The sequence below is a fragment of the Mchenga conophoros genome, linkage group LG2 (assembly GCF_057382185.1).
Source record: "Mchenga conophoros isolate Kocher_MC1m ecotype Shallow Benthic linkage group LG2, M_conophoros_male_GT1.1, whole genome shotgun sequence".
NCBI classification, from domain to species: Eukaryota; Metazoa; Chordata; class Actinopteri; order Cichliformes; family Cichlidae; genus Mchenga; species Mchenga conophoros.
The window spans coordinates 10,798,795-10,813,805 of record NC_140527.1 but is presented as its reverse complement, the minus strand read 5'-3'; the positions used below and the strand labels follow the sequence as shown (position 1 = coordinate 10,813,805).

The 15,011-nt window shown below is 44.8% G+C and overlaps 1 protein-coding gene across 2 annotated transcripts in view; it reads left to right on the top strand.

The window, feature by feature from the left end:
- Positions 1 to 1,327: 1,327 nt before the first annotated feature.
- dgkq (diacylglycerol kinase theta) overlaps positions 1,328 to 15,011 on the top strand; it is a 28,354-nt gene continuing 14,670 nt past the window's right edge. For both annotated transcript variants that reach the window (XM_085286224.1, XM_085286214.1), the window contains exons 1-6: positions 1,328 to 2,566; positions 6,948 to 7,027; positions 11,178 to 11,277; positions 11,372 to 11,457; positions 13,057 to 13,182; positions 14,327 to 14,480. In XM_085286224.1, the coding sequence (XP_085142350.1) occupies positions 2,341 to 2,566; positions 6,948 to 7,027; positions 11,178 to 11,277; positions 11,372 to 11,457; positions 13,057 to 13,182; positions 14,327 to 14,480 (772 nt within the window). In that variant the 5' untranslated portion in view covers positions 1,328 to 2,340. The remainder of the gene's footprint in view (positions 2,567 to 6,947; positions 7,028 to 11,177; positions 11,278 to 11,371; positions 11,458 to 13,056; positions 13,183 to 14,326; positions 14,481 to 15,011) is intronic.

Sequence of the window (15,011 nt, the reverse complement as noted above, 5' to 3'; positions counted from 1 at the left end):
AGATGGGCGTGATTAAAAAACCCAGAATCATCATGTTTACACTGTAGTTTTTAATCCAGGGACTCAGTAAATGCTCACACAGAGCTCCACTGCAGCCGTGTTTCATGTTTCAGGTAAGTTCATGGACAAAACCAGTAACAGTCGAGGATTAACACTAATTTACATATGCTTGATTTGTGGTTCATGGTCAGAGGCTGACCATGAATTCTGGAGCCAGGAACCAAAAGAGGAAATATCTGTTTAGTTTGAATGCATGCAAATTCATTATGAAGGTCCCCCCCCCGTTACTTCTGCCATCTAACTATGAACTCAGAGGCAAAACAGAGTTTACTGACTTCCTTTGCTACAGTTATTCCAACGAAGCAAATGCACACAACCCACAAAATGTCATTAAAATATTAAAATAACTACACTCCTGTTTTCAGCGATGCATATTCCACCATGTAAGATCTTCATATCATTAATACCTTTACTGCAGTGTAATGTCATTCAGAGTTAACACCTTGAATGAAAAGTGCTCCAGAGTGAGGTTTAAAACTCACTTTTACTGAACAAATCTACAGTAATAAGATTAAATGTTGTCCTCGTGTCTTTTTAAAGCAGTGCCTTGCCTGCTGTCATTTGGAATCTTGCATTTGTTCTACAAAACATGAGAATTTGCTGAGAGCAAAGAGAAGGACAGATGAACACAGACAGAGATTCTCAGATGTATTTGTGAGATTACTAAGATGTTGGCTTCTTTTACAAATGAACTGAATTTAATTAAACCACCTTAAGCTTAAAGAGAGAATCTCTCACCAACTTTTAAATGTGAAAATGGTCTACAACCAGCTCAGAATATTTAACTATACGTTCCATTTGATTTGGTGTTTTAAAAAAACAACTCTTATTATGGTAAGTAACCAGATGTAATTGCTGAAAATTACACATAGTTACTTTTTGCCACTGCCGTCACTTAACGAAGCAGTGTGGTACACTGCAGCCTTTGTTATTTTGTTCTTTAATATTTTCCGTGGTTCTCTAAATCTTGATTTTTTTTGTTCACCTGCAGCTTCTTTACTTTTACTTTAAAACTTTTGCACCACATCAAAGCGGATGTTTCAGAATCAAGCCTTCAGTGAGGAGACACTGAAGCCGAAATTTGATCACAGACTTTCACTTTGCATGTTTCGTTCTCATAAACTACTCAACGTGAAAGACTGAGGAAGAGAGTAAAGAAAAAGAGGAAGGAAAAAAGCATCAGGAGGAAGGAAATGAGATAAGAAATAAATGCTTTTAGGAAACCGTCATTCAGTGAGACAGGGAAGAGCCTCTGTGATGAGGAGGTAGGGAGGAAGCGAAGGAGACTAGGGAAGGGGATGAAGCGCAGGGAGGAGGAGTAAATCAGTGTTGGAGACTGACGCGGAAGAAGAATCAGCCTCGGAAAAGGAAGAAGAAACCCGAAATGAAAGCAGCCCCCCCGTCAGGGGGACTTCACACTTGTTGATTGTCGTCGGTCTCCAGTACTGAGGCGCTTTTTGGACTTCTTTTCCACCGATTTGTTGTGTCTTTCTGTGGGCTTGGACCGGCTGTTTTGGGGGTGCCTGGCTGGCTGAGTGATCGCTGAGACTGAAAAGATCACCCATCCATTTCACAGACTTCACGCTGCTGCGGACACACTCGGCATCCAGTTCTGCCCGATCGATATTTCATAATTTATTCATCCACCTTCCTTAGCAGGGAGCTTCGGGAAAGTGGCCGAGCAGGGCGCCCTGTCCTCCGCGCTGCGCCGCTGGGTGGCACCGCTGTCTCCGGACGGAGGGTCTTTCTGATCGCGGGGATCGAGAGCAGCAGACGCCGTCGAAAAGGATCGAAAATCCAGTATTAATCTCTCACTGGAACAGCTGTCGTGTATTTTGGAAGAGTGGCTGGTCGATAAATGTGCAGGGAGTTTGTTTTTTAACGAGCCTGTGAGGCGGGATTCTCAGACAGCACACCGACCTCGGCGCCCTTTCCGCCGGGCAGCACCGCTGGCTCCAGCCGGTGCGATGACCGACCCTCCACGGGGCGACACCGACGTCACAATCGCCATAAACTAAGCCGTGAACTGGTGGCCTGTTGTGTGTTTTAGGACCTGGATAATTATCTTCCAGAGCGAGGGGGAAAGTCCAGGACACACACCGAGCACGGCGCCCTTTGCCGGGCTGCGCCGCTGTGTTTGGCCCGGTGGGATGTCTCTCCACTACGGGTGAACTACTTCCTAGACATCCAGCCCTTTTGGCACCAGGAGTTATCGCAGGGCGAACCCCGTGTTGTCGCCCTGCTGTTGGGAAGTTTTTATAAGAGGGGGGGCAGGAGGACATGGCGGACTCCGGCCGGCCCAGACCGGCGGACCCTGATGCCGCAGAGAGCCGGACAGCGAGCCCGCTGGCCGGGAAGAAGAGGGCGCAGCAGTCCCCCGGACTCCGGTCCAAGTACCAGAGCTCTGCACCGGGTCACTGCTTTAAGAAAGTCACCCTGACCAAACCTACCTTCTGCCACAGCTGCAGCGACTTCATCTGGGGGATCATCGGCTTCTTGTGTGAAGGTAAGACAGCAAATATGCTTTATTTATCGGGGTCATTACTTATGCACGAGATCAAAGTTCAGCTCGTGAGCTTCGCAAGCGCACATGCGGTTCTCCCCGCGGGAACCGAACCAAGCCTGAGCTGAGGTGTGTTTAACAACGTGATGAACCCGACTTACACCGATACCTGCCCCGGACACGGAGCTGATCCGCTTGAGGAGGCCAGGCTGGATCCCAGACCGTATCCCAGTCCGACCTCAGGCTGCAGCTGGAAACTTTTACAGGATAATGTGTGGTTGCTCTAAAAGTCTGTCTGCATGCACCAAAACATGCAACATCTGCAGTTAACCAACACAGACAAGGGCCCATTTGTTCCCTTTTTCCTTTCCTGTTCATTTTCTTCCTCCTTTCCTTCTCCTTGCCTCCTCTTTTCCTTTCGACACATCTTAATCATGAATTGGGAGGAGAATCAGAGAGTACATCCAGCACACCAACACAATTCAGTCTGCCCAGTAACACACTGGTTTTGCATAGTGTGTATGTGTGTGCACTTAAGTGTGTGTGCATGTCTAAAGGAGGCAAAGTGTCTATGGCACAATTGGAGCTTCAGTCAAGTCGTGATTTACTTCCTGTGGTTGTCATGGCAACAGGAGACTGGCAGGGATGCTGGTTGTTGGAGGGGTGTGAGTGTGTGTGTATTTGTGCGTCTCTGTGTGAGTGAGAGCAGAGACCATCCTCTTCATCACAAGCAGCATCAGATGCATTAAAATGTGCAGCAGCGCTTCTGCTCGCTTACGTAACCTTTCTTCTTTAAGCCGTCACTTGGATTAACACAAACCAGTGATGTCATCAAATTGCCTAGTCCGCTGCGTTGTTAAAAGCCCATTTTCATGTTTCCCTTTACCTTTATGTAAAAGGTGAACCGAGTGGACTCTGACCTCCGTAGTCTTTAGTATAGAGGTCACAAGGTCAATCAGGTGAGCTACAGCGGCGCCCTGGAGATGACTTCTTAAACCTGCATTTGTTTTAATGGCCAGTGGGGAGGGGGTGGGGCTGCATGACAATCACAGTGATGGCGTGCAATCGAGTGAATAAGACATCAGTCACACAAGCTTGGAGAGCGGTGGAGTGGTTGATGGCTGAAGCCTCAGTCACACAGGGCTGCAGACCAATCAGTGACCCCCTGGCAACCACCTGTTGCTAGGGAAAAGCATGTATTCTCCGACCAGTTGGCCAAAGCCTGGCTGTGATTGCTTTGGTAGCGAGGATATTGCTGCAGTCACTGTTTGATGGACTTGTGCATAAACACTGCCCAGCTGCTCAGGAGCAGGAAACTGGAAACTGTGAACACAGGAAACACGGGCTGTTTACCTTCAGAATAAAAGCTCACCTTTTCAAACATGTTGGCTTCAGCGTTGAGGCACAATTTTAATTTCTGTTTACTGCCGCTCGGCATGTAGTTGGCGAGCGTTTGCAGACGGACGTGAAACCTGCTGGCAACCACACAAATCATCCAGCTTCACCCAGCACGGGCCAGCAACCTCCAGGAGTCGCCGCCAACCAGTCACTGAATGCACGTTTCCATAACAACCAGTGGTCTTATCACGTCCAGGGTCATTATAAATAATTAAAGTTGACATGAAATAACATTTTTGTTGAGTAAAGTTTAAACAAACGTAGAGGACCTCTTTGTATCTGTTTGGTAAAAAAAACTCTGTAGATGTTTAAGGAAATTGATGCTTGGCTCCTTTGACCTTTAACCTCAGTGGACTCTTTCCTGATGAGTTTGTTGTCTCAGTCACTGTTTTCAGCTTTTATTGAATAAAACATGAAGTTTATTTTGTAAAGTGGGGTCCCATCAGAGTCAGAGAGCAGGATGCGTGTGGTTTACTCGGTTTCTCAGTCACATCTACCCCTCGCTTGCCACAGCCAGTTTCAAAACATCAAGATGGCTGTAGAACAGGACTTCACCAACCGAAGGGTGATGTCACAATGGCCACATCCGTCTTATATACCATATATGTCCGTTTACGGCTGTGACTGCAGCAGTAAGTGAGCTAAAAGCAGAAAAAATAAAGTGAGCACAGAGCACAAAGGGCAGCCTGGATTACTGTACATACACTGAGCTCATTATGAGAAACTGTGTGTAAAAGGAACGGCCACTGCTGGGACAGGAGTACAGATCAGAATAGATCCCGTTTTGGTTACGTATCTCGGTGAAAACACGGGGCCGCGGCGGCGGCTGTTCCTTTGTGACCAGAGCTGCTGCGAGTGCTTATCACGCACTGCTGTAATTTACATGTTTCCAGCGGCAGCACCGCCAGGAGCCACGAGCACCGACTTCTTATAAAAGACGGTTGCAGCCACCATGTCACACACAGGTTTGCACGCAGCATTCAGGAGCCTAAACTTTGACCTTTTGGCTGCTACCATGTTAGTTTGTTGGAACAGATAGAAAAGCTATAAAAGAGCAGGACACTGATCAAACGTTCAGGCTGCAGAAGGTTTTTTTTTTTGTCTGTCCAACATTTAAAATAACTGACTGATTTAAAATCAGTCAGTGAAGCTGCAGGAAGCAGAGAGCGACTGTCTGATAAGAGTCAAGTATGAATGTTTGGATTGACATTATCATCAAAAATTCATTCAAACTGCTCCTCATCAAACACATTAAAGTTTTAGCTGTGATATCGTGGACTCTGAGCAGTCATTGCTGAGTCACCGGCTGTGAGAAAGTGCCTTCATCGGGGCTGTTAATGACCCGCCGGAGCTCCTGGACAGGAAAAACCTGACTGATCTCCTCTGGCCTCGGTCTGCCACTCTGTGCTGGTTGTCTGGATGGTGTGCACAGACGTGCTCACCTGCAGCAGGTTTTATTGTTCAAACTGGCCAGAGTGAACATTTGAGGTTTACCACAGTGTGACAGCACAGGCAACAACACGCACACTCACTAAATGTCACTTCAGCACACACAGCGAGAGCGGACGAGGTGCAAACGTGACCAGCAGTCATCCAGCTGACAGCTTCCTTTCTTCTTCCAAACACATTTTTATTGTTCGCTCTCACGGTGTCACGGCTCCACGCCGCGTCTCTTCCACCGGGCGCTCGAGTGAAAGCGTTCTTATCTGAGCGCTGCAGGGCTGCGGGGTGGATGGGCGGGTGGAGTATTGGAAGTAAAAGCAGCAAGAACAGATCAAAGGTTTCTGCTTTTGTTTAACTCTATTTAACTCGGCTGAATTTGGAGGCAAATACAAGTCAGTACCTGAACTCTGACCCCCTCAGAATCAGCTGATGTTTTTTTATGTGCAATATCTTATTTACTAAAGCAGCTCAAAGGTTTACCCTCATAGTGTGAGTATTTTCAGAGTCGCGGGCCTGTGAGGGACACAGAGGGTCCAGATTTGATGATTTTTAATTGTTTTCAGCATTTTTGAGCTCTCATAACATCAGGAGATATCCACGAGGTTATTTGAGGCCTGAAAAACAAATTTAAGTTGGGTAAAAAAAACCCAAATCAACTTTTTACTGATGGGAATCACCAGACACCCCACGGTGGGACATTATCACTGTACGACTGCAATACTGTCAGTTATTTTTTTGCTTTAAAAATTGTGAAGCACAAACAGACCGAGTTTATAGAAGGAAGGAGGTCGCCGTCCTGTTTTTACTCGCGTGATGAGCTATTAGCTGCTCTGAATTCAGACTTGTCTTCGTCGAGCTCAGCGTGTCCAGCTTTGGATGGTTTTTCAGTTGTGGCAGTTTGACGTAAGGCTATCTCAGGACACTGGTGCATGAGACGAGCCCTCTTGTTTGTAGTTTTATCATTTGGTGTCCATCTATCCACACGATATGACAAAATATCACGATACTGTGCTGATTTTTCTTTTACTTTTTACCCACTCCAAGCGTCACAATCTGAAGACAAAATCAGTCTTTTTGTTCGGTGCCGCTTTGTCTGCCTGTGAGCATCAGTATCGTATCATAGTTTCAATAAAAGGCTTTAAAAGTTTAACGTCAGGCAGAGGAACAGAAACAAGCGTCGGTGCCCTGCATGTCCGAGCTGCTTTCTGAGAAACCCCCGAGGTGTGCTGGAGGTAACGTCAGCTGTAATGAATTAAGAAAATCGTGCTCCAGGTGAAAGTGATGGTTTGCAAAATTGCACTGAAACTTTTTGAATCTGTACCTGTTTAATTCATGCCGTGCTTTTTTATTTTTTTTTATGTTTGTGCGACGGCTGTATTTGTGTTAATGCCTGCTGCACACACGGTCAGTTTACCACTGAGATGCAGAGATTATCATATAAATATCATAAGAAAAAGCATCTCTTTAACAACAACTCAGAAAGCCGAGAGAAACCCCGACAGTGTTAATGGTCTCTGACTGTGCTCCTCTGTCTCCTCCTCAGTGTGTAACTTCATGTGTCACGAAAAATGCCTGAAGACGCTGCGGAAGGTTTGTTCCTCCATGACTCCGTCTCTGGTCCAGGTGAGTATCCAACATACGCTCATGCTCCAAACTCCAAATGAGCCAAAATGCGTCACTACAGACACGGGACAATGTTGGCCCGATGCGTCTGGAGTGGGAGCAACGAGAGTAAAAACAGGAGGAAGGTGCTGTGTGAGAAAACAGAGAATTTACATTTATTTCACAGCCAGTTACTAGTCCGTACAGACATTTGCACATCTATAAAACCTTCCTGCATTGAGAATACAAAGCAAACGTCGCTACAGGATGTTTTCTGTAACATACACGTGGTAGTTGGTTCGGATTGGAACCGCACCGAGACCATCTCCTCCAAAATGTCTCAGTGTCGTTGTTTTGGTTCGCACCCGTTTTAAACAGACTAAACACTGCAGGTGAGGAAACACCTTTACTTTAATCTCTGGACCCCAGTCCGGGAGCCAATGGGACGAAGGCAGGGATCCCCAGACGTGATGAGATGGGGTTTATTTTTACACCTTGCAGGGCTGAACTTCTTTAGGCATTACCCATCAGAGAACGAGAATGCAAACACGATCAGATCAGACATCAGCCGGCCTTTAACCGACCAGCTCCCCGGTCCAAATGCAATTATGCTGATGTGCTCAGCTGAGAGTCTGGTGCATTTACTTGTAGAAAGTAGGCGCCATGTGCGCTGCCTCCTGCACACTACACCCATGCATCCACCCGCATCTAAACCACACAGAATATTTCCAGTAACATGAAAGCATCTGAAGAGGACTATTTCCTGCTCGCTGCTGCATGTGAGCGAGGAAAACTGGAGAATATTCCAGTCTGATTCTCACAAATGTGTCATGAAAAGTTCAGCTGCGAAAGTGGCTTTATTGTAACCTCTAAGTGAGAACTGACTTTTTATGTAATTGTGCAAACAGGAGACTAAATCACACTGTAAGCCACAATAAGACTAATAAGCTGATGTTACACGGTTACACGGTATACCGTGTATACACAGTAGGTTAGGATCTTTGGCTTTGTGTTCACAGCTTAAAGAAAAGTTCAAATATTTATTTAAACTAACAAGTAAACAGTAATTTAATATTTCACAATAAGGATTTCCAGCAGTCCATGTTTGTCAGTCCGCACGCTCAAGTGGTTCAGAGTCGCTTAAGTTCAGGTGTGTGTGTGTGCGTTTGTGTATAGCATTTATTGTTAGCAGTACTACCCAGGTAGTGTGTTATATTGAGCTCTCATAAGCCAATCTGTCCAGAAGCAACGCAGCTTGCATCACAGGTGGATTAATTTGTCTTACTCGCACAATTTCATTTGATTTAATTCACATTTTCTCGATTGTGAACAACGGCCACATGAATCCACCACTTACTGAATTGCGAGAATGCAACTCATTGCTACAAAACGTGGCTGCAATGTAATTTATACAAAGACCGCTTGTACAGTACATTAAACTTACTTCCTAGCTTACTTAGTACTTAGAAGTACTTCCTTCCTACTCTAAGCTCACAAGTAAATAAAAAAAAATAATAATACAACACTTAAAAGAAAACTAATAGAATTTACATACTTAGCTAACAGGACTTAGCTAGCTGTTAGCACTTAGCTAACAGCTAGCTTGTTATGCTAATTATCCTTAAAAATAAAAACAGAGGTATATCTGGATCAAAACAAAAAGTGTTCTCATTTACCAACAAGCAGAAGAGTAAAAGCCAACTTTGTATCTTCAACCATAACTTTTTAATCAGGACTAAAGAAAAAAAAAACTCCAGATGAGTTGCTCCAAGAAGCATAACTAGCATCAACGTTGTTTTCCTGCGCAACTCAAATTCACAAGCACCACACAGTGTCATAGTGCCACCTGCTTGCATTCCTTGAGTTAATTTTATCAGGCAATTTTTGTGAGTTAGGGTTGAAACAAAATGCTTATTTTCAAATCCGGACCTGAACCTCTCACAGACCACCTGTCCACTCTTTAATAAGTATGTCTGTCATTGTCTCAGGATCTAAGTGACATTCAGAGCCCTCAAAGAGTCTGTTTACTGTAAACAGTTTAGAAACCAAATCAGAGCAGGGATTTAGCTTCTGCTGTGGACTTTATCACTCTGTATTGTAAGAAATGAAAAGCTGCAGAGACTTCATTGCACTGAAACAAGTGGATAATTGTGCTTCCAGTGAAGGTGACATTCTAGAAATGGCCCATGGTGAGTGAACAAACTCTACCCAGCAGAACAAACCAGACATAATCAGCCAACAAAGTTATAAAATGAAAGCAGCAGACCTGCTTTGTTCTGTCAGCTTCACAGTTTGCTCTCCAGCCCTTCTTTTTATTGTCTCCTTCACTTTTGCCGCCTCGCTGAAACGCTACACACGCGCCGACACGATGTTTATCGATCAGCACAGCACTGATCACTGAGCTTGACTAACTGCTGCACCGATCAATAGCCCTGCAATAAACACGAGCAGGCGGCAGCAGTGGTGTTTTCTCCTCACCTGCTTTTAATGTGAAATATCCTCAGGCTCCTTATTATTGCTCAGGCAGCTCTTGGGTCAGGTTTAACTAAAGAGCGTTCAGTATTTCTACCCTCCGACCTGACAAGCAGCAGCTCCATTATAAGCACAAAAACGGCGCGGCACAAAAATAATCAAACAAAACACAAATGGAAAACAACAGCTCAGAGTGTGGTCTGTGTGGTGCTTCACGTAACATACTTTCACTAGACACACTGAAGTGTGATCCAGGAAGTCCAGTTTGGAGGTTTGGACACCAAAACACTCAGCTTACAGAAATATGATGGACAGTTACCAGATTATTATTACAGAAACCAAAACCTGAAGGCAGCAGGGCCCCTCAGAGGTTTCCTACATGACAAGTATCATCATGATCTTCTTATCACCTCTGATAGTCGACTGGTATCTGTGCTCAGTGCAGTGTTTGATGTTGCTGGTCACAACATTGTAATGAAGAAATTAGAATACGCAATTAGCATTAAAGGAAACGCACTGTACTAGTTTGAATTGTATTTATGGGATACTTCCTGGTATTTTGCATGCAAATTTTGTTGGAGATTTCCTCAATCACCTAAGGGTCTGTGCTGAAGCCAAACTTTTTACTTTATACATGCTTCCCTAATGTAATATTATTAGAAAACTATATATTTCTATGTAGATGATAACCAGTTATATTCATCTATGACATCATCTGACACAAGTCAAATTGTATTTCTCTCGATAATGAAATGTCGAACAGTAGAGATGTGCCATAGCAGAGTAACAGAAATGTGGTTTTACGTACATTCGGTACAAGTTTAAGATCATCTGAATCAGCATAACAAAATAATATGGTATCATCTGCGTATAACTTTACATAACACAGTGTCATCAATATAAAAACTGGAAAAACAACTGAACCCATAACTGAGCCTTGTGGGACACCGTTAAGCATTAGTTATCATTAATGTCGCCGACATCTCTTCCCAGCTCCACGGCTTTTCATTCGCACATTCGTGGAGTAGAATTAAAACTTAATGTAAATACACTGTGAGCTGCCATACGGCTGCGTTCACGTTGTTCTGGGGTGTTTGGCTCTCTTGGATGTGATGCAGCTGCAGGCCTTCACTCTGCCCCTCATGTTTGAATGTTATCTTCTTACATAACCTGTCATGCCGCTTCAGTGGTGGCTCATTATAAATAAAGGATTTGGAAAAATGCAAAACTATAACAGATCCCTCTGTCCTGACGGTCTCTTTATTCATTATAAACATTTCCACTCGGTCATTACAGTAAAGTACACAAGCGACACTGAGCGAGGAGCGTTAAAGTGAAGGAAAAACAGAGCAATAAAATGCATTTAATCATTTCTTTTTAAGAAATGAAGAGAGGTCATTGGATCAAACATGGCAATTACAACAACAACAACAAATAACAGCCATGATATTTACAGCAACATTTGTAAGTCAACATAAAAACTGCAGCCAACAGCTGTATTTTGATGGGGACTATTTTAATCAGAGGAGCAATGCAGATTTACAGACTGTTTGGAGCAGCAGGAGCAATGTGCTGTTTTGTTTTTGGGATTTTGTTTTTTTAATTAAGCTCTGTATTCATGGACAGCCAATAGGCTGGAGGCTCAGTGTTGCGTTTACTTTGTCTGTTTGTTAACATACATTGCTGCTGCCCCCTGCAGGTGCCGGTGGCTCACTGCTTCGGTCCCGCCGGTCAGAAGAAACGTTTCTGCTGCGTCTGCAGGAAACAAACAGAGGGAAGCACGGCGCTGCGCTGCGAAGGTCAGACCAGCACCATCACCAAGTAGACCAGTGGATTAAATCTCATGAGTGATTTTTTTATTAGCGTGTGTGTGTTTGCGTGTGTGTGTTTCAGTGTGTGAGCTGCATGTCCACGCTGACTGTGCCATCTTCACCTGTGCCGACTGTCGCAGCTGCCAACTGGACGGGATTCTGGAGCAGGTATCGCTTTAAAAAATATCAGTATAAATATAAAGTGTTTCCAACAGTAAGCTGGACTAAAACTACGTAGGCCAATGCTACAGTTTTCAGTCTGACCTCATGGGGGTGCTACTGCCTCATGTTTCTTGTGCCTAAACTCGCAAACAGTGACACAGAAATGTCACTGAAGATGAGGACTTTCTCTATGACGTTCACAATCAGATCATAAAAGGGCCGAACCAGAGAAGTTCAGTCAGTTTGGTTAACAAACGGGCTCTTCTTAACTGGCACAGAGATGCTGTGTTAAGGCCGTGTGTTATGTTGTAATGCACAAAAACACCACCAGAGGGCAGGCTCTATAGGTGGAAGATGCAGCTGAGCTCAGCGAGCTGTGAAACATGACTGCTGGAAGTAGTTTAGAGTAGACTCCAGCTACGTGATCTATCAGTGAGCCGTTTGGCACATCGATCGCTTTAATAATTATTTTAGGTAGTTTAATAGTTTATTCTGATCCCTCACATCCATAGCTATGACGACTTTATTGTAGATTTTTATTGTATTTCTTTTTAAAATACTGACTTTGTTAGAAGTAACACAAGGCCTCTGAATTTATTCTCTTATATAATACCTGCTGCTCTCTGGTGCCAGCTGAACCCTCAGCGTCCACTCATCGGTTTTGGTTGGTGCTTGTGCAAACCTGAAACTGTGTCTAACTCAGTTAAAAACACAAACAGGAAATAAAGCAGTCGTGGTGGTCGTCTCAAAGTGTTCTGCATCAGTGTTCTCCATCTCTGTGCTTCTGCAGTGAGCGATCACTGAGACGTGCTGAAATGACCTTGTCTCTCACGCTTCATCCCTTGCTTTGCACGCGAGGTTACCAAAAAAAACGGGCGCATGGCAGGGATGCTCTGTCCTCTGGCATCTGTGACATCATTTTTTGTGACAACAATGAAAACGATCAGTCACTCCTTGCACTGAAGAGCAGGAGCTTGAGAAAGTTCATGCATCAGTATTTTCCACTAAAGGAGAGGGAAGTGTCACCAAATGCAGACTTTGTGATTAAAACTGCTGTGAATATTGAAGTGTAATACCATGTGCACAAGATGAGATAGTAGATATTTCCACCTTAAAAAACGAAAACAAAAATAATTGATAACTGAATTCCTACCTGACAAATTTTCTATAGTTTGAAATGTAGGTAGCGCCCACTGTGCAGCTAGTCTACAATAGAAACTGGGCTCTGTGAAGTAGTGATATTGATCAGGTCCAGTCAGTCTGACTTTAATCAAAGACGTTGTAAGACACTTCAATGAGGATGTCTGCTGTCAGTTCAGTGTGTGTAGCTCGATCAAAACCCATCGATCGCTCACAGTCTGGATAAAAAGTGAAAAGCATGAAGCTGGTCTCCTGCAGAGCTGATGATGGCAGACAGGCTGACAACAACCCCGGGAAGCTGTCGTCGGGTTTCAGCCCATCTATTCACACAGTGCACTTTTCTTTTTCGGTGCTTTCCTCCTCACAAATATGACATTTCATTTTTACATCCTCCTCAATTAGCTGCGGCTGATGGGGACTATTTTTAGCGCTGGACTGAAACTCATTCTTTTCTTTCTGCTCCAGGATACATACCACCACCACTGGAGGGAGGGAAACCTGGCGTCAGCGGCAAGGTGTGAGGTTTGCCGGCGTTCGTGCGGGTCGTCTGACGTCCTGGCAGGGATGAGGTGCGAGTGGTGCGGCATCACGGTGAGAATCAGCGAAAAATGTGTCAGTGTTGATTTCCTCTAGGGTGGGGTTTAGGTTGGGTTTCAAGCAGCTCAAGTGCTAAAACATGCAGTGCCTCTAACGTCCAGCAGAGGCTCCAGTCCAGTCATGACACCTGTACAGTTGATGAATTAAATTCCATTAAGGTTTAAAGCTTCACCCCAGCTAACTGGAGTCCCTCCATTCCCAGACTATTCTCTTCCTAAATTTAAATTGAACCTCTTTGAGATCATTTAGCTGTCTCTGGTCCTGGTGATACAGAAACTGTTAACAAGTAAAGGTGATTCCTGAGTCTCCACAGATCCACCTTACCCCATAGACCAGGGGTGTTGAACTCCAGGCCTCGAGGGCCGGTGTCCTGCAGGTTTTAGATCTCACCCCGGGTCAACACACCTGAATCAAATGATTAGTTCATTACCCTCTGGAGAACGTCAAGACATGTTGAGGAGGTGATTTGACATTTAAAACAGCTGTGTTGTAGGAAGGACACATCTAAAACCAGCAGGACATCGGCCCTCAAGGCCTGGAGTTCGACACCTGTGCCTTAGACTGTATATATAAGTTTCTGGACTCAATATGAAATTTCAGCTGTAGTTTTTTGTGACCTCTTTGGGAACCAAGAGCACCCATATTTGGATCAGAGGGTGGCATGCGTTATCAGCTAAACTACCAGCTAATGCTAACTAGCTTGGTTATCAACCTAATTTACTTACTTAGAAATGCTCCAGAAGGCTCCAACAGCACAAACACAGTCCAGAGGTGCAGTTCAAGTGAAGCCCTGCTAGCAGCTAGCTGAACTGTCAGTCAAAGAGGCCACGCCCCTAATAATGTAAATTTTAACACTGTACAGGTGTTATGAAGGGGGGATTAGCTACAGATACTAAAGCAGTGTGTGTATCAGGCTGTAAACGTGTCTATTTCTGCTGTAAAGTTTTAACATGGAGTCTGTGGGGACTGACTCGCTGCTGGAGCCCCTTGTGGGCGTTAGAGGAACTGCAGGTTTTGGATTTGTCTTCCACCCTCAGACGATGAGGCTGATAAAACTCTGAGATCACGGGTGTTACATGATGTTTCACTTCCCTGAGCTTGGTGTGTGTAAAGTGACATGTTGCTTTCCCGCCTGCAGAGCCATGCAGCATGTTACCTCGGCATGCCGGCAGAGTGCACTCTGGGACGTCTGCGCTGCATGCTGCTGCATCCGGCCTGTGTCCGCCTCGACTCCAGAAACTTCAACAAGATGCACTGTTACCGCATCGCTGAGAGCTGCAGCCACGAGCTGGGTATGCACACAGTGAACCCCGCCTTACAGAAAATGTTCACACTTCAAAAAAAATAAAGATTTACATCATCGGGAGTTAATGGGAGGCAGGTCTGCACAGCAGGAGTGAAACAAACACACATATGCTCCTCCAGACCACATCCTTTGACGCTACTGACACAAACTGTGTGAACCGCAAACGCTCGGCTCGTTTCCTGACAGCTTCACTGCTGATCTGAGCTGTGAAACTGAAAAAAGATGTTTTTAAAGAAGTCAGGATGTGAATAGTGCAGACAAACATCCAAACGCCGAGAGCTGAAACACGAGCCCCTGCAGGTTTCAAAGGGCCAAATCGCAAAATTCACAAAAACACTTCAGGGTGTTTCTGTTTTCCAGAGAATTCTTCCAAAATAAAACTCTTAACAGCAAAACAAATCAAAGTCAGAGCTCAGGAGGCTGCGCGTGAAGAAAGGCAGCAAAGTCAGAAACAGCCAGAGTTCATTTTCATCCTCCAGACGATCTCCAAAGTCTCACAAGATCTGAACTCACTTTT